This window comes from Agaricus bisporus (assembly GCF_000300575.1).
Source record: "Agaricus bisporus var. bisporus H97 unplaced genomic scaffold AGABI2scaffold_1, whole genome shotgun sequence".
Classification (NCBI taxonomy): domain Eukaryota; kingdom Fungi; phylum Basidiomycota; class Agaricomycetes; order Agaricales; family Agaricaceae; genus Agaricus; species Agaricus bisporus.
In genome coordinates this window covers 2,767,128-2,784,736 of record NW_006267344.1, presented here as the reverse complement: position 1 = coordinate 2,784,736, position 17,609 = coordinate 2,767,128, and the positions used below count along the sequence as shown (strand labels likewise).

The 17,609-nt window shown below is 47.7% G+C and overlaps 4 protein-coding genes across 4 annotated transcripts; 2 read left to right on the top strand and 2 right to left on the bottom strand.

Moving 5' to 3' along the window:
* Nucleotides 1–214: 214 nt before the first annotated feature.
* On the bottom strand, nt 215–6,227 carry AGABI2DRAFT_182778 (hypothetical protein; the record flags this gene model as incomplete). The annotated part of the gene is made up of 6 exons (XM_006454748.1): nt 5,522–6,227; nt 5,350–5,448; nt 4,515–5,294; nt 1,350–4,457; nt 776–1,282; nt 215–718 (listed from the first exon to the last, which is right to left on the bottom strand). Exons 1-6 carry the CDS (start codon nt 6,179–6,181, stop codon nt 215–217), a joined length of 5,658 nt encoding a protein of 1,885 aa, XP_006454811.1. The 5' UTR covers nt 6,182–6,227.
* Nucleotides 6,228–6,500: 273 nt separating this feature from the next.
* Nucleotides 6,501–8,384, top strand: AGABI2DRAFT_190047 (hypothetical protein). Its single transcript, XM_006454747.1, has 10 exons — nt 6,501–6,684; nt 6,735–6,815; nt 6,867–6,933; nt 6,981–7,144; nt 7,198–7,306; nt 7,365–7,511; nt 7,566–7,687; nt 7,737–7,782; nt 7,854–8,060; nt 8,112–8,384. Exons 1-10 carry the CDS (start codon nt 6,538–6,540, stop codon nt 8,276–8,278), a joined length of 1,257 nt encoding a protein of 418 aa, XP_006454810.1. The 5' UTR covers nt 6,501–6,537; the 3' UTR covers nt 8,279–8,384.
* Nucleotides 8,385–10,939: 2,555 nt separating this feature from the next.
* AGABI2DRAFT_215356 (hypothetical protein) lies at nt 10,940–13,266 on the top strand. Its single transcript, XM_006454746.1, has 12 exons — nt 10,940–11,141; nt 11,202–11,334; nt 11,389–11,577; nt 11,659–11,807; nt 11,872–11,987; nt 12,044–12,155; nt 12,214–12,227; nt 12,282–12,471; nt 12,544–12,625; nt 12,703–12,831; nt 12,904–13,032; nt 13,103–13,266. Exons 1-12 carry the CDS (start codon nt 10,949–10,951, stop codon nt 13,182–13,184), a joined length of 1,518 nt encoding a protein of 505 aa, XP_006454809.1. The 5' UTR covers nt 10,940–10,948; the 3' UTR covers nt 13,185–13,266.
* Nucleotides 13,267–13,759: 493 nt separating this feature from the next.
* AGABI2DRAFT_198413 (hypothetical protein) lies at nt 13,760–16,683 on the bottom strand (the record flags this gene model as incomplete). Its single annotated transcript, XM_006454745.1, has 7 exons — nt 13,760–14,179; nt 14,232–14,315; nt 14,370–14,594; nt 14,649–15,895; nt 15,946–16,392; nt 16,451–16,569; nt 16,619–16,683. The coding sequence occupies 7 exons, from the start codon at nt 16,681–16,683 to the stop codon at nt 13,931–13,933; spliced, it is 2,436 nt and encodes an 811-aa protein (XP_006454808.1). The 3' UTR covers nt 13,760–13,930.
* Between the last annotated feature and the right edge of the window lie 926 nt (nt 16,684–17,609).

Here is a 17,609-nt window from a genome sequence, read left to right as displayed (position 1 = left end):
GGGTAAAGGAGAGACTAATGGAAAGGGTAAAACATGCTATTAGGTATCACCATTATATGTTCCAAAAAAAAAAAAACCAAATTCCATGCATAGGCGAGAACGAGATAAGTTCGAAATGAAAAAGGAATATTACGTCGATTGTAGAAACAGTCGATTTTTGAGAGACACAAAAATAGAATAAAAAATGAAGTAAAAAAAAAATTGTTGTAGGATTTTACTCCCACCAACCATCTTCACCAAGTGTAGGTGCATTCGAGACCACACTCAGTGCAGGAGAAGGTTGTCTAACAGGGGTGAGATTCGATCGATACGGTGGGGCAGTTTTAGGCGTCCCCCGTCCAATATTCGAGGGGTATCTTCCAGCAGGCGCATGTACTGTGCTCAGACTGGGATGTTTGACTGGTCCACGGGGTGCATGCATAGAATCCCAAACTGATGGTTGTGGTGGAGTGGTACCAGCGACATTTGTAGAAACATAGCTCGACATCCTCCTTGTAGGCGTTGCTGAACGATCACCAAAGGTCATGCTCGAACGAGAATCTGGGCGGATAGGACCATTTGAATGGCCATTGGTAGTAGTAGTAGTGCGATAGCTGGGTGTACGAGCAGGTTCTGGGACAGTCTTGGTAGCGGTAGCTCTCTTCTCGAGCTCAACTTGCATTGTCCGGATCTTGTTCTCAAGAGCGGTAATCGTATCACGCGATCTCGTTTCGCGATCCTAAAAGCCAGGCTTGTCAGAAAATTATACGAGCATCCACATTATAGTCACACATACCTTGATAGCACGATACTCAGCCTCACGTTCCTCAAGCTGCAACTTGACAAGAGAATGATCCGCATCCAACTGAGCATGAGTCTGTTCAGCCTGATCCAACTTGGTCTGCAGCGTCTCCACCAATCCCTCAGATTCCTTCGCCCTTCGCTCCCACTCCACAACCTTCTGCTGAGCTTGCGCAAGGTTCTGTTTCGTCGTCCCAACACTCCTCTCACTCGTCCCAAACTTATTCTCCAACTCCTTAAAGCGTTTCTGCAAGTTATTATAATCCGCCTCCAACATCCTGCTTTGTTCACGATAACGACGAAGCTCTAGCAACTCCTCGTTATCAGCCTGACCAATAAGGTTCGTTAGAATATCAATCTTTTCCGAAGCTTGCCGCAAGTCTTCCCAGTGACTTTGTTGCGCTTGAAGTTCATCGTGTTGTTTCTGCAACGAGTCCAAAGCCCTTGTAACCGACTCTCTCTCATGGCTAGCCAATTGCAATTGCGTCTCCAATGTCAGAACCTTCAAAAAAAAAAAAACACCAAGTCAACACACAATCCATAACATCCAAAAAAAACAATTTACTCACCTTGGCCTCCAACGCATTCTTCACACTCTCAAGCCCATCATTCCCCCTCTCAAGCTCACCAATCCGTTCCATATTAGCTTGACTCGTCACATCCGCAGTCTGCAACCTCACCAACGCCTTCGACAACGCCTCCTCCAATTCCACATTCCTACCCTCAAGCACCCTCTTCTCCTCATTCCGACTCTTCTCAGATCGCTCAAACTCCTCAACCTTGACACGCATCCGTTCTCGCTCAACCTCCATTTTATCAAGTCTCTCGCTCAACATATCCTTCTCCACACGAACTTGTCCATGAGCACCACGAGCTTTCGCAAGTTGAAGTTGATATTCGGAATTAGATTTCCGAAGTTCGTCAATATCCTGGTTTGCTAGATCACGCGAGTGGATGAGGTCTGCCAATGCCTTTTGGAGACCCATTGTCGCAGCATTGACGGTTTCAGGAAGACTTTGCACCTTCTCCAGAATGTCCTTGTTGACGGCCAGGGCTTCCGTATTATGTTCAATGACGTCCTGAGCCAGCGCCTCGACCAAAGTCTTGATCTCAGGGTAATCTCGGTCCTTCCCCACAGTCGCAGCCAAAGCCTCCTCCAATTTAACCAACACACCCTTCTGTTCCTCCAAACGTCCCTCAAACCTCCCGGGCAACTCTCCAACCACCTCCAAAACACGCTTCACATCCCCTCCCACCACCTCCTGCCCCTCCCTCAACCCATCTCGCACCTTCTCCAACCTCTCAACAAACTCCTCAGGCACCCTCCTCAAAGGCTCCACCAACTCCGCCACAACCTCATTCACCTTATTCCCAATAATCTCCACATTAAACCCCTTATCCCTCACCGCCAATCTCGAATCCAACCTCTCAACCACAAGATCCGCCACCTGCTCTCGAATCTCAAACGCATCAATAGGCGCAATCGCACGTCTAACCTCCGTAATCAAGTGCAACGTCAACGCATCCATATCCAGCACCGGTTGATTTGGAGGTAACAACGGCAATATACTGTCAACAATGATAGAAGCCGTTTCTCGTTTATCCGAAGCCAAATCGATAAGTTGAGTGATATGTGGCTTTACAGCTTGTGTGAGTTGAGATGTCAGGAATTCATAATCCAGAGGTTCTGTCCGAAGAGACGCTAGTAGGGGTGTAAGCACCATAATAAGTTTATCAGCGAGCGCATCACGTTCCCGAGCAGGGACCGTATGATTAATAGCTTCTTGTCTATCAACCAAATCCAAAATGCTCTCGCGGACCGCACTGATAACCCTGTTCCCAACAGCCTCAACCATACTTTGCACATCCAGACCATGCGTCCCATTTTCCATATGAACACTTCCCGCACCGACCCCAACAATATCCTTCAATTCGCTTCTAACAAGGTTCATCAACTCCTTCTGACCCCTTTCCACAACATCCTTAATCAACTGGAAATCCATTTCCCCACGCGCATCCATCTGTGTATCCTCCAAACTCCTCGTAGCAGACTCCTGTAACTGAGCTCTAAAAAGCGAAATAACATCTGCAATTTGCGCCTCCGTCGAAGGATTAAGAGTCTGAGCATTCCTACTCGCACTCCTCGATATCTCACGCTGAAGTTCCGAAAACTTGGCATCCAAAATCTCACCCACAACATGTTCAATCCTATGCATCTCCATTCTACCCGTAAGATTCATAGGAGCCACAGACTCTTCCGAAGAAGAATCCAAATCATCAAGGTTATCCGGTAAAGACGAACGACGATGAGAATGATGATTTGTTCCGGCGACATCGACATCAGACATAGATCCACGAATGTCTTTCGAACCACCCAATCGAACATGTGAGCTCTTATGCGAAATTTGTGGCACATCATTATCGTCCATTGAAGGTCTTCTGAAATGATCAAAAAGATCCCTCGAATCCAGTCTCGACCGCACAGTTTTCCTAGTCCTATCTTCATTCGCAAGTGCCTTGAATAACCCAGCAGGGACCGTATTCCTCGATGATGTAGTGTTCTTAAAGTCCAAAGGAATGGGTGCCCTCTTTTTCCCACTTGAAGGTAAGGCGTATGTTTCCTCGTCACCCTCTTTACCACCCTTCACCGTTACTTCATTACGGAGAGTCGACTCTTCTTGCGGGGTAAACCTATGCCCATTTCCAAAGCCTATATCTTCCTCAGGAGGAACAGAAGGAACAACAGGCAACCGAGCCACAGCAGAAAACCCAGCAAACGTGAACGGTTCAGTTGGAGCATCCAAGTCATTGCTGCGACTATGGCTATGATCGTCTCGAGAACCAGAATACGACACCGAACGCATCATCCCATTAGCACGAGGGGAATCCGCATCGCGAGGGAATTTAAACGATAGCATACTATTATCACCTCCCTCCTCCGAGTCAAGTGAACCCCTCCTCTGCCTCTTCTCACGACCTTGATGAGGCCGTGGTGAGTTTTCATCCTTGTCTCTGGGAGGTGGTGGCAACGAGGTAGGGAAAACGGGAGAACCAAGGCTTGGTAGTGGCATTTGTGGAACCCCAGGTGGGGGACGGAAAGTGAAACCCCCAGGTTTGAATTCCGGTGCAGCGACATTAAGGGGTCTATTGCCGAATGAGGATAGACGAGCATGGGAAGCGGAAGAATCGGAAAGCGCTACAACAGGAGGAGATCCCACCAATGCTGTGCCGAAAACGAATGGTTTCGCGAACGGATTGAGATCACGTTTGCTGAGTGAAGACTGCTGGTGGTGATGTTGAGTGCCGGGATACACAAAGTAGTCGGATGGTGTTCGTGAATGTGCCTGTGCCGGATCGTGGGCTGAATATGGCGCTGAACCACTTCGCGAATGAGGTAGAGCCTGCGACGACCTTGCAGGGGAGGAAAAAGTAGGATCTACACCCATATATGAAGCTTGAGGGCCCAATATGAGGTTTTCGTCGCTCGGGTTGGATACAAGATCAGCCCGCCCACCAATTGAACCAAGTCCAGAGGATATGTGAGGTGGACGAGGAAAGTTTGGAATTCGTCTTGGCTTGTCAAGGTTGAGCTTGGCAGCGCGACGACGAAGGCGCCGCTCAATCCGCTGACGGCGAGCTCTCTCCTCGTCGGAAGGATTTGACCATTCACCAATGCTCTAATATATAGGGTCAATGCTGTTATAGAATCAAAAAGTCAACCTGGCACTCACTACTTCATCATCAGAAGAGTCCGTGCCTGTCCACTCGCGGACGGCATCCACGTCATCAGTCACAATGTGGCTCTCCTCGTTTTCAATATGCATGTCTTCAGATCCATTAACACTCTTTTTATGTAATATCGATGGCGCAAGGTCACTTCCACCAAAAGAGCCAAGGGACAGATGAGCGGAAAGTTTCGAAGTATGCCTAGAATGGCGTCTACTTTGGAATGGCGATGTATGCTGGCTAAAGCTGCGGTGAGTTTTGTCCACGTCCTCGTCAATTTCAATCTCAATTCCCGGATTCACGCTTTCATCATTCTCACTATCCCGCCTTTCTTCTTCCTCTTCCGGTTCCTCTTCTTCCGGGATATCAAGTCCAAATCCTCGTATAAAATCAGGTCGATTTTCTGATGGCTGGATTGCGGACAAAGGGGGTGGAGGAGCCAGAGTTGAAAAGTTCGGGTTCATTGCCACTGAAGGAACTGTTTCCAACAGGTAAGGTGATGTCGGTTGTGGATGATCATTACCCAATACCGCATCATGGCCGAATGGATTAGTTGATGCACCTTCCTCAAATGGTGATCGATGATTGTGCGACGGTAGATGAGCCAGTGACATGGTGTGAGCATGTCTAGGGAGGGAGAAGCCGGGAGTAGACATGATGGAAGGAGAAGATAATGCGAAGAGTGGCTGAGGAGAGGCAGTAAGTGAATTGTGAGCAGAGCCTTCCCTTGACCGCTGAAGCTGGTTGAGCTTGAAGAGAAGAAGGTTGGGGTCCGCGGGGCTGGATATCTAAGAGAATAATGATTGATATGATGGACACGTTTCTGGTATAGAAGGAATTTACCGAGGCAGCCCGAGCATGGGGCGCAAGGATTTGGGGAACATTGCTGCCCGAACCGCGTTCCACGCCCAACTTTTTCAGTTTCTCTTCCATAGCCTGTTGCTTCATCTCATCCCAAGCAGCCTGTGACAAAATATTCAATACACATAGAGGGATGGAAGGCATAGCAACGTACTCTGCCAGGTAAAAACACGTCAACGACCTCTGGCATCATATGGAGCCAAGCTTCTGGCGGATACACTTCGCGGGTGACGATTTGGACGGGTTCGACGTCTGGCTCGCCTTCACCTGGGCGAGTGGGTAGAGGTGTACGAGCCCACGAGGGTCGCGTTGGTGTACTGTCTCCGTCAGCGAGAACGGTTTCCTTCGGGAGGTTGATAGGGGCCTTTTTGGATTTGGGTGGTACTGCAGGAGTGATAGAAATACCCGGAGGGATGGGGCTTAGCTTACGCGCCGGACCGCCTAATACAGCTTTGGGGGGGCCACCAATACTGGGTTGGCGGCGTCGATGCGGGAAATGGGGTAGCTGGCCAGGCGCCAGCATAAGCGAGTGACGGGGCATATGGCCAGCTGTAGGGTTCATGGCAAAACCATTGGGAGGGTGCATTCCAGGACCAGGAAAATGAGCGAGACTCGCTGAGCCAGGGTGGTGAGTGGGTCTATGAGAAGGCTGGGGAGAGGTATTGACGCCATAATACGGCTGCATGGGAAAGGGAGGGTGAAAGCTTTGTTGGAGAGCAGTGGGGAGGGCTGGGGAGTACATGCCAACAGGCTGCTGGGCATTGAGAGAGGGGGCGATGTTGAGCCGAGGAAGCTGCTCCCGCGGTCGCGCCATCGTGTGCTCGGGCGGGGGTCTCTGGCCGGGCCGGGGGAGGGAGAGAGAGAGAGTCGTGGTCGACGCAGGCAGACCCACAAATTCACTCAGAAATCCGCTAAATTCCTGCCACGTGCTGGGCTTTGAAAATGTTCTCACAGTACCCCGCACGAAATACCACCGCCGCGCTCACCACCCGCCACAGTCCCCCAGTGATATGGATTACGCGGTGTGGCGAGGAAATCCACTGGCACGCATCCCGAGCGACGAGCAACGCCGGGGCGCCGACGCCGTGACACTACGCGCTGAAGTGTCACGGAAGGATGTCACGCTGAAAGAAGATATTTCTGCCCAGCCCGGACTATCTTGTCGCTGATATGGCCTCTCTCTCGCTCCGCCACCTGGCCCGCGCCCGGACTGCTGTACCATGGGCTGCACTCGTCTGCACTCGCTCCCTCCGTTTCTCCAGCTCTCTCCTTGATATCCCCATTACCCACAGTCCTTCGTCTCTCCCGGATATCGACGTTCGTTTCTCTTCTCGAGTCATATATTTTTTCTGACAATTCTCCTCCAGCCCTCCAAACTCGAGGTCATCCAAAATCCCAACCCGAAAACACCGCCTCCTGCGTCGACACTCGTTTTCGGACATACCTTTGTGAGTCATACCCTCAACTCTCCCCAGCCCCGTCTCATCGCACTCTTCTAGACAGACCATATGCTCACTGTCCCTTGGTCTGCTGCCAATGGTTGGGATGCACCCCGCATTATACCCTGCAAGTCCCAGCACTTGTTCAAAAAATGTTGATCTCATTCTTTCCAGATGGTCCCCTCTCCCTTGAACCGAGTTCAACCGTCTTTCACTATGCCCAGTGCATCTTTGAAGGCATGAAAGCCTACCGTCAACCCAATGGCAAGGTCACTCTCTTCAGGCCCGACATGAACATGAAGCGCATGAATAACAGCGCACATCGTATTGCTCTACCCGTATGCAACCTCCTCCAGCTACCCCCCGTCCTCTTGACTCATCTCTTACACAGAACTTCAATTGCGATTCCTTCTTAGAGTTGATCAAGAAATTGATCCGACTCGATAAACACTGGATACCCACCCAATCTGGGCACAGTTTATATGTTCGGCCGACTATGAGTCAGAACCCATTTTACTCCGACCATAACCTCACCTGACTTTTTCCCTCTTTTCGCAGTCGGAACTCAAACATCTATAGGAGTCAGCCCTCCTAATCAAGCTCTTCTTTATGTCATCTGTAGCCCTGTCGGACCATACTATCCTCAAGGTTTCAAGCCCGTATCACTCCATGGTACATCAGAATATGTGCGTGCTTCCCCCGGAGGTATGTTGTCCTACACCACTAGGATTTTATTTCCCCTCTGACCCACTACCAAAGGCACCGGTGCATTCAAGGTTGGTATCAACTACGCGCCAGGCGTCCTTCCCCAGAAAGCTGCTGCCACCCTTGGCTACTCTCAAAATCTCTGGCTTCACGGTCCGGAACATTACCTAACCGAGGCAAGTGTCCCAACAATCCACTCCGTGTAGAGGCTAAGATCCGTTCCAGGTCGGAACTATGAATCTCTTTGTCGTATTCAAACGTCCAGATGGCAGTCAGTTTTTTTTTCTTTTGAATTAAATTTATAAATACTAACCAACCAACCAACTGTTTTTCTTTTCACAGCTCATGAACTTGTGACACCTCCACTTGATGGTATGATTTTGCCTGGTGTAACTCGCGATTCTGTGCTCGCGCTTGGTCGTGGTCATGCTTCAGGAACGCATCGTCTTGATCTTCCTGACAAATTCATCGTGACTGAACGACAAGTACCCATGAAAGAGGTACAAGAGGCATCCAAAAATGGATCATTGGTTGAACTTTTCGGCGCAGGTGCGTTTTACAACCCACACCCCCCACTCAACGTTATTAACTTTATTGTAGGTACAGCAGCTGTGATTACTACCGTTGATAAGATTGGATATCTTGGAGAAGAAGTTATTATTCCTACTGGATCTGATGGTATGGGTCCGGTGTCGAGGATTATGTGGAAGGAATTGGTTGGGAGGCAGACGGGAGTTATTCCTAGCGAGTGGAGTGTTGAAATTTAAGGTCTCCTTGCGCGATTTTTTTAAATGTGTTGCTTGGTTTTTTGGATTAACGTGTTAAAGAAAAAACTAACGCTGTGCTTGAAATATTATTTTTTTCGGCACTTGACTTTTTTTGTGTTGTGTTGTGAAGGAATGGATGATTATGCTTTAGTGGGGTGTCATGTATTGCTTGTACCAACTGTCTTTGCAAAGAGTGTCGGCTTTTTTTGATCCGGTATGTATAAGTTTTGACAACACACGGCGACCAGGGGATTCAGGCACCCTATATGTAGACATAGACATAGACATAAACGACGAGTAAACTTTTTTTTTTTGACAACTGCGGACATTTATGTCGCAAGTCAAGGTCCGTTGGAAACCGGTACTAGTACTGTCTAATGCCATTGACGATTAGTTGTTCTTGAAAGAAACTTGTTATGGTGCATTCACTTTTTGTACTACCCCTTGCATTTGGGTTGCTATGCGGTTAAGTTGGAGTTGGATTGGTACGACATTTATGCCATTTTTTTTTTGGTTGGCGCAGTCGCTGAGGAGGGGGAGGTGTCGGTTTTTGGATGAGGAGAAAGAATTTGATTTGTGGCGAGTGTTTGGTTGGTTGGAAGCTGGAGGTTCATATCCATGGATAAGAATAAGATGGATGGACGCGAGTGATGATTTAAAGTCTCATGAGCCTTGAAATTCACTGAGAGCGAGCACGCCGACAATTCCCCTCTTATTGATTAAATAGTCAACTTAGGAGAGTGATCATCTACTTTAAGACAATTGTAGGTGCATGTTTTTTGGGTTTCGTTCTTTTCTACGTCAGTGCCAAGATGGATAAAGTGTTTCGTTATACCCCTCGGGTATAACTTCATAAAGCGATGATTTGAGGAAGGAAGGAAGGAAATGTTTTCTTCTTGCAGTAGTGAGCGCTGAGAGGCTGTAAAAACAAAATACTCAAGTCGAGATGAAATAAGTTTAAATACAAAGAAGTTGATTCTGAACTACAGTTCCTGATGATCAGCTACTCAGTGAATACTACTCATGTAAGGAAACAAAATAGCAGCCGTCTTGCTGATTTCTTTTTTCTTTTCCTCGTCCAGAAGTTTTGTAGGAGCACTCAACTCTCCGACACGGGAAAGCTTCAAGATATACTTATACTCAATTCCAAACTTGAACTTCGGCAGCACAATTCACACGCCGGTATGCAGAGTCAGAATGTGCCAACTCATTGCAAACGAGTTCGGATTACCTGTCCGATAGCTGCCAAGGACGGGGGAAGAGATCTTAGTCTAGGCGATGAATTCGTCTTTCCCAAACAAAAAAGACATAAACACGCATATACACACACGAGTGACGGGTTGACACAACCTCGGAGTCTCCTGAATCCAGGGGATCATATGTCCTAGAGTCTTTTTTTTTCTTTGAGGTTGAGCGATGGCAGTGGTAATTCGCCGGTTGCCACTAAGTTAGGATTGACGGTTTTCTAGGGGCTCGTGACATATGCTCAATCAAACAGTCTTTCGAACAATCGAGGTTACTATGCACCTGATTTCCAAAGAATTCCCAGCAAACGATTGGCAGTCCTTTCATCCAGAGACCGAATGGGAAACAAACTCAAAAGTGTAATCTGGAAATACGACTCATAACTCGTTGTACGCGAACTCGAAATACGTGTCAGAGAGCTGTTCCCGGCGACGGGGAAGGGAAACTCTGACAGAGGTCACCACATCCTGATACAAGGGCGTAGATGGCCTTAGCGTCTTTTTGTCTCGGTGTTTAGCATGGCAGTGTTAATTCGCTGGTTGTCATTAGGTTGACGGTTTTCGTATGGGCTCGTGACATATGCTCGATCAAAGAGTCTTTGGAACAATCAAGGTTACTATGCGGTATCTTTTTATCTCCGGTCAAAACCCGCTGTTTCTAGTACTCATTATCTATCTCAGGTAAATTCGAAACAACTACTATGGTACCACTCCATCTCTTCTGTAGATTTTCTCCTTCTCATGCCAAGAAGAGCGGGGGCGTATGGAACCACACTTGAAAGAAACGCGCTTCTTTCGCCGTGTTAAATGCTCTTGTCAGTTGCGTCCGCAACAGAATTATGCATCTCCAAGCACTACTGATGCACTTCTTTTTTTTTTCTACGATCTGACGCTTAGGACCACCATCCCTCTTCCAACCCCTCTCTCGAAATAATCCGGCGAAGTTTCATTCCACTTTATCAGCAGGCAAATTACTAGATAAAACTCAATAATTTCCATCGAAAAGACGGAAATTGGTGCTCCCGTTTCTAAGACGAATGACAGGTAAAATTGTCATCCTCCTAGAAACGTGGATACGAAGGGAAGATAAAATAAAATATATGAGGGATTCCGGCGGGCAATGTGCTTCTCCTGCTTCGAACGTTCTATGGGAGGACCATATTTTCGGTATTTATCACGTTCCAGCGTCTCTTCTGGTCTATATTTAAAAAAACTTGCTTATTAGGCCCTCAGGCACCCTTGGCGAAAACGTCCATCCTTCCCTCCACTTATATATGTATGACACCTCTGATGAATAGGGTTTCCGCGGCTGAGAATATCGTCGAATCTCCAAATGGATACTAGCCCAAAAGGAGGACGAGATCTCGGTAGGTGTTGCTTAAAAGGCAGATAAATCGTTGTTCTAAAGTGTCCTCCACAGCTAACAATGTCTTGCTTCTTCACCTCGACGCTGACGCCGGCGCTTGTCGTCTTTCTTCTATATCTGACTTATAAACTTTGGAGGTATAAGCATGTATGTTTACCCCCTGGACCTCAGCCTCTCCCTCTTATCGGCAATATCCATCAAATTCCTCTGGAACACAGTCATTTGACTTTTGCCCGGTGGGGAAAACAGTATGGTTCGTCGCGGGTCATGACCTTCAACAATGTATGCGCAACTCCTGACAAAAGTTCTTTAGGTCCTATCACTTATATATCACTGTTTGGAAAGCCGGTCATCATTCTCAATACCTCTCAAGCAACCCTCGATCTATTGGAAAAGAGAAGCGTCAGTTATGCGAATCGTCCCCGCCTCATAATGGCAGGTGAAATGTGAGAAGCAGGTCCTCTCACATTAATATTCCAACAGTATTAACCTTTCATTAGAGTTGGATATGAGAATGCTGTGACTTTGGCGCAGTATGATAGTCTACACAAGGAACGCAGGAAAATGATCTATGAAGCCTTCTCGTCTCGCAAACTCTCCCGGTATCATGAATACGAAGAGCAACGAGTTCGAAAATTTGCTGCTGACTTACTACGGGACCCGAGGAACTTTCTACATCATATAGCTGTGTACGTCAAATTTCGTTTTTTTTACAAGAAATATTTCAAGAGAATATGTGGATCTCACAAGCGTTTCGTGCTAAAAAAAAGTTATGTGGCGGCTGTAGTGTTTCATGCTACTCATGGACACGAAGTACTCAGCCATGATGACCCTTTTGTCCATCTGGCGGAGAAATGTGGCGAGGATTTTGCCGAGATGGTGAGGCCTGGAGCATTCCTAGTCGATGTCCTTCCTTTCCGTAAGTTTGAGTCCACTAAGGTTTGAGACGCTCAATCGCTAATTAACACTTATCTGACACGTAGTGAGATACATCCCGGAATGGTTCCCTTTTACAGGCTTCAAGCAGAAAGCAAAACTATATCGCGATACTGCCGACAGGGCGAGGGACATTCCATATGATTCCGTTAAGAAAGAATGGGTACTTTTATTATTCCTGTCTATCGTACTTTAAGCACTCATGCTGTTTGCATTCAGATAGATGGCATGGCTAAGCCATCACTCACCGCAGATATCTTGGAAGCCAAGCCTAGTCGGACGCCCGAGGAAGACTTTTCTTACAGGTGGCTGACGGCCACCATCTACGCGGGTATGTAGTTGCATTGTGTGGCGTTACTCATACCGTCGTTTACTCTTTGTCTCCTCAGCCGGTGCGGATACAGTGAGCGTCTTCTGATTGGTGTCGCATAAGTCGCCATTCACGAATTACAATCAGAGCAACAGTAATCTCTCCAGCTTTATCCTGGCAATGGCCCTACACCCCGAGGTACAACGAAAGGCCAGTGCGGAGCTTGATAGAGTCGTTGGTCCTAATCGCCTACCGACATTTTCTGATCGACATTCATTACCCTACATCCGAGCGCTCTGTCTAGAAACCCTCCGCTTATATTGTCCTGCACCCACAGGTATATAAGAAAAGACAATTTTAGCATGTTGTGAAAAGACGAACATCTGACTTGATTACTTCCAACTTTCAGCACTTCCCCACCTCGCAATCAAAGATGACGAATACCTGGGCTATCATATCCCGGCCGGCTCAACAGTCATCGCAAATACCTGGTAAAGATCGCTTATCTATCTGTGTTTTCAAAGCGAAGTTTGAGAGAAGTTTGTTTTTGTGTTCTTTTCCTTAAAAGGGCCATATTGCACGATCCTATGAATTACCCCGAACCAGAGAAGTTTATTCCCGAGCGCTTTATGGATACGGGTTTAGAAACAGCCGAATTCCTCGACCCTCGTATTTTTGCTTTTGGTTATGGGCGTAGGTGAGTCACTGATTCCAAAAAACAAAAAGGAAGAAAGTTAAATGGTTTAAATGATTGCTTGTGATGTGATAGAGTTTGTCCGGGACGATGGTTTGCCGAAGATATGATCTTCATAGTGGCCGCTACGGTTCTTTGCCTTTTCGAAATTGGACCTGCCAGTAGTGGACCTCCGAGCGGTGAATTTAGTCCCACTCTAGTCATGTAAGTCCGATCCAGTCCCTATCAGCCACTTTGACAATTCTCATCAGAAACTTCTTTTTATTATTATTAGTCGTCCTAAGCCATTCGAATGTTCTATTAAACCCCGTTCACCTGAAGCTGAGAAACTTATTAAAGATATCGAGAGTATGTAGAAAAGTTGACATGGAAGTCAAGTTCATCTTTTTCTTGTATATATATTCATCGACTTATATATTCTATTTATCTAAGGCTAGCAGGCTAGCATCTCCGCATTTCAAACAGCACTTGAATTTTTTCTTCTGGCGGCGATTACGAAGAGCATCAAACTATTACTGTGCATTTACTTATACGCTTTATAAGCCCTAAATTAAAGTTCAAAAAACCAGCTAACTCTTCGTCAGCTTCACTGAAGTAAATCTGGATGACGTGGTGGTGGTTCATAAAATCAACCTTTCGCAAGTACGACAAAGTCGGAATTGAATTAGACCGGTAGACTCAGAGTGGCGTTATATTAATGATTCTAGGGTAAAGTCTATTCATGAAGGGGGAGATAAGTCGCCGCCGATAATGGTCGAAAAGTAGCCGCCATTGCTGTAATCAAATTGTTTTGGCTCACTACATCCTTGCCAGAGGAAAGCGACCTTACTAGTGATACGTCAATGAGGGAGTGCTCAATATATTCATGAGCCACCAATCATCGATCCTGCTTGAACATTTCGCAGAAGAGGATTAAAATGAGTGTGTGTATGGGGGGTGGGGGCTTACAACGCCACATCTTTAAAGTACCACCGATGCCAAAATCGTGTAAAGCTAAGATAAGTATAGTGGACAGCAAATAGAAAAGAAAGAAAGGGTAATGTGACGAAATACAATTAATCATCATCTCAAGGGGAAAGGGAAGGAAGGAAGGAGAGGTGAATCACAATAGTCCCATACCATCTCCGTCATCATCACCTCCCCATCCCCTGGCCACCATTTCCTCTTCCGCATCAGGCGTAGGTGCTCGTCCCTTTTCGTAAACTCCCCCAGTTGAAGCGTTTTCTCCTGTCGAAGTTACTTCAGGTAACTTTGTCGAGTTTGGTGTTGAAACTGCGGGTGTAGTTTTTCCGGTAAACCAGTTTATCTGTACTTGCCCGGCTATTGGAATATTTGAACCTTTTGCGAAACCCTAAAGAGCATGTTTATGTTGTGGACTGCAAAAGAAAGAATATAAGACTAACCTGTTCAGCAGCTGTACGTGTCTTGAATGCTACAACAACACCTTCACCTTCCTGCACATCCACAGAGTCCAACTGGCCGGTAGTCTTTACGACAAACCTCAGGCTCATGAATACCGACGATTTTCAATGACCACTTACTTCGTACCAATCCCTTACAGCTTGCAGATGCTCATCTTTGGCACCCTTCAACAACAACTTCTTAGGCCTATTGTCGAGCGTCATGTTGAATCTCGGGGCAGCACCACGCGTTGGTGCTCCACGGAAGAAACCGCGTCCGCCTCTCGCACGGCCACGATAACCACCTCGATATGATGGCGCACCAGCGTACGATGAACCTTCCGTACTTAGGCCCAGACTTGCAGCCTAAAAAACCATGGTCAGATAAATCTTTTTTGAGCTATAATCACAGCGGCGTACCTCTGCCTTCAACTTCTCCAACTTGGCCTTCAGCTCCTCCGTAGACTCCTGTTTCGGTTTCTCTGCTGGGGTAGATTCTGGTGTTGATGTACTATGAAGTTCGAGCTCCTTATCTAATTTGTCCCGTTCCTTTTGTTGCTGATCGTTCAACGGTGCGGCTATTTGTGGAGTAGTGGGGGTAGATATCGATGTCTTCATCTCTTCCCCTAATTTCCGTAATCTAGTCATTATATCTTTTTTCTCCTCTGGTGTAGCAGTTTCTAGCGAGGCCATGAGAGACTTTTGTTCAGCTATTTGTTGCTCCAAAAGTTGTTGCTTGGCGGCTAACGCAGATGCCGCCGAACTACCAGGCGTCGAAGAGGACTTCCGTGGAGGTACACTCGCTGTCGAGGATGTCGCACCAGCGGTGGTTATATCCGTCTTCGCTGCTATACCCGCCACAACAGGAGCTGAAGCTGCCAATATCCTCGCCCCGATTTGTCCTTGTCCCTGCATCGGTCTATGCCAAAACACCTTAACGAACCGGTTATTAAATACAGCATCTTCAGATTTCCAGGCCGCATAAGCCTCTTCATGTGTCGAAAAACTGACGAGCGCTTTACCGCCCATTCTGTCAATAGCAACGTTGGTAACGCTGCCGAAACGCTTGAACCAATCGTTAACATTCGCCAAGGATAATTTATCCTCCGGAATTTTTTCAACCACCAGTGTTTTGTCGCCTCTCCTTTCCGGACGGAAACTGTGCACCTCCCCACCGAAAGTTCCTCGCCCCCGACCCCGACCTCTGTATCCTCCCCGATGAGAAACCCCCGCTCCCATGTCTGCATGCGACTGCGTCGAAATATAAGGCGCGGGAAGAGGTTGAGAGACGTCCATTTGAGATTGTGAGGGTGCTTCCGCACTTCCTTCAGTCTCTTGCATTCGCTGCGTGTCTTGTATTTGAGATGGCCCATCTGTAGAATCTTTGGGTATAGATGGAGTCAAGTCCTGGATGACTGGTAGTTCACCCGATGCGTGGACCATACCTCCTTCCTCCTGCTGCAGCCGAGGAAGCATAGGTGTGCGCTGATTTCTTGGTCGCATGTCCATTTGCGAGTCATTCGGATCGTACCCAACGCCTGGTCCAAATGGCATTGCGCCAGGAAACATGAACGGTAAGCCAGGTGGCATATATAATTGACCAGGTACCATAGCATCATCGCCGTGACTGTATTTGCACATGACACCGCGAGCGCAGTACCCGTTGTCTGTTGAACCATGAATGGAGGCGCCACGGAAACGACAAGCTAAGACTCACTGTAATAATCCCGACATATGCCTCGTTTCTGTTCAGGCGGGTAATACGAGTGAGGCCGTCTTACACCGTTCATCTGTCCCATTCCCCCCATCATAGGTACATGATATGCGTCCATTCTTCCATTAACATAGTCGCCTCTCCGCCCATCTCCTCCCCTGCCTTCCCACTGACCGCTGGACCGCCCACTTCCATTCCCGTACCTCGAGAACTCCTCTTCCGAACTGACGCGAGCTCCCTTGGCTGGCGGCCGGCCGTCTCGGTCATCTGCCTCCAAACTCCTCTTTCTCCCTCTTTCCATGTTGGAATCTGAAGGCGACGGTGTGATTAAGTCGAGCGGGATAGGGATGCCACTGTCAACAGCGCGGGGTGGAGCAGGTTCGGAGGTGTAAGGTAAATAGGATTTTGTTCGAAGTACAGTAAACAGCGTGTCGACAAAGGGAGGGCATTCTGACACGCGCGCAGTCAACGGACCAGCTAGGTATTTTCTAGGTCGCTAGGGACGTACCTTTTTCTAAAAATTCGTCGAGCTGAATCAACAGCTCTTTCCGCATTTCTGGTTCGGATACATTGTGCTTGAGAAGGGCTAGGATATAGTCCGCTAGTGCGCCTGGTTCAGCGTCGCATCTAGAGGCCTGGTGAGTAGAAACGACAGGGAGGAAGGGGAAAGACAGACACAGGCTCGAGGGTGCGGACAAGCCATGGCTTTAGGAAGTGGGCCGTTGCTGGATCATATATCATATCAGCGCAGGCGAAAACAGTGTCAGAGTCCTCCGCCAAAATCTGACTGGCTTGGTCACCCGGCATCTCCCGACACATGACCAAAGGACTCGCTCAACAAATGCGAAGCACAACTCTTTTATTTCAGCAAAATTACAGTACATCAAGTGCAGTATACATGTCCAATTAGATAGAAACTCCTAGACTTGCATCGAGACCCAATCAAATCACTTGAAATTGACATATCACTAAACGGGCTGTTTCCTGGGATATTTTGTTTTTTTTTCATTTTGTGCACGTTCGTTCGAATCTCGATGCGTTCCCGAGTCAACCTCAGAGTTCCCGAGCCACCCACATGACCAACAGTTGACTCGGGAACCATTACAATTCCAATGTGATCCTCGGACAGTCCTCTATGATACCTCGGCGAACAGCGACGACGACCATATGGTCCTGACTTGTGCTTGGCGTTGACTCGGGGAATGGCTCGGGGAATGGCTCGGGAACAGCTCACGTGAGTGTATACCAGTGTGAGAGGGAGTACGGATGAACAGGGATGAGCGAACGAGGTGGCACGAGACCAAGTAGGCATGAGAGCTTGATCTTCTTCCCTAAATAGAGGGAGGGGTACTCGTGACGGTGGAAAGGGAGTACGGGCAGCATACCAATAAACCATGACCAAAGATCTTGTAAAGGAATCTAGAGAGATAGTGGATCTGTGGAAGAAAATAGTACCTCGATGGACAACCCTTAGTCGATGGACAACCTCTTAGATTGCAGCGTGTAGTCTGTTTGATGATGGGATCGAGCGCCATAGTACGTCGACCAGAGGGGGGGAGAGACTTGTTCCATTGCCTCGAGGATGTCGAGGGACTCAACAACGGAAGACGTGCATCCTACTGCAGCTTGGCCGGTATCAGCGATAAATGTAGACTTGAGAACTCAAT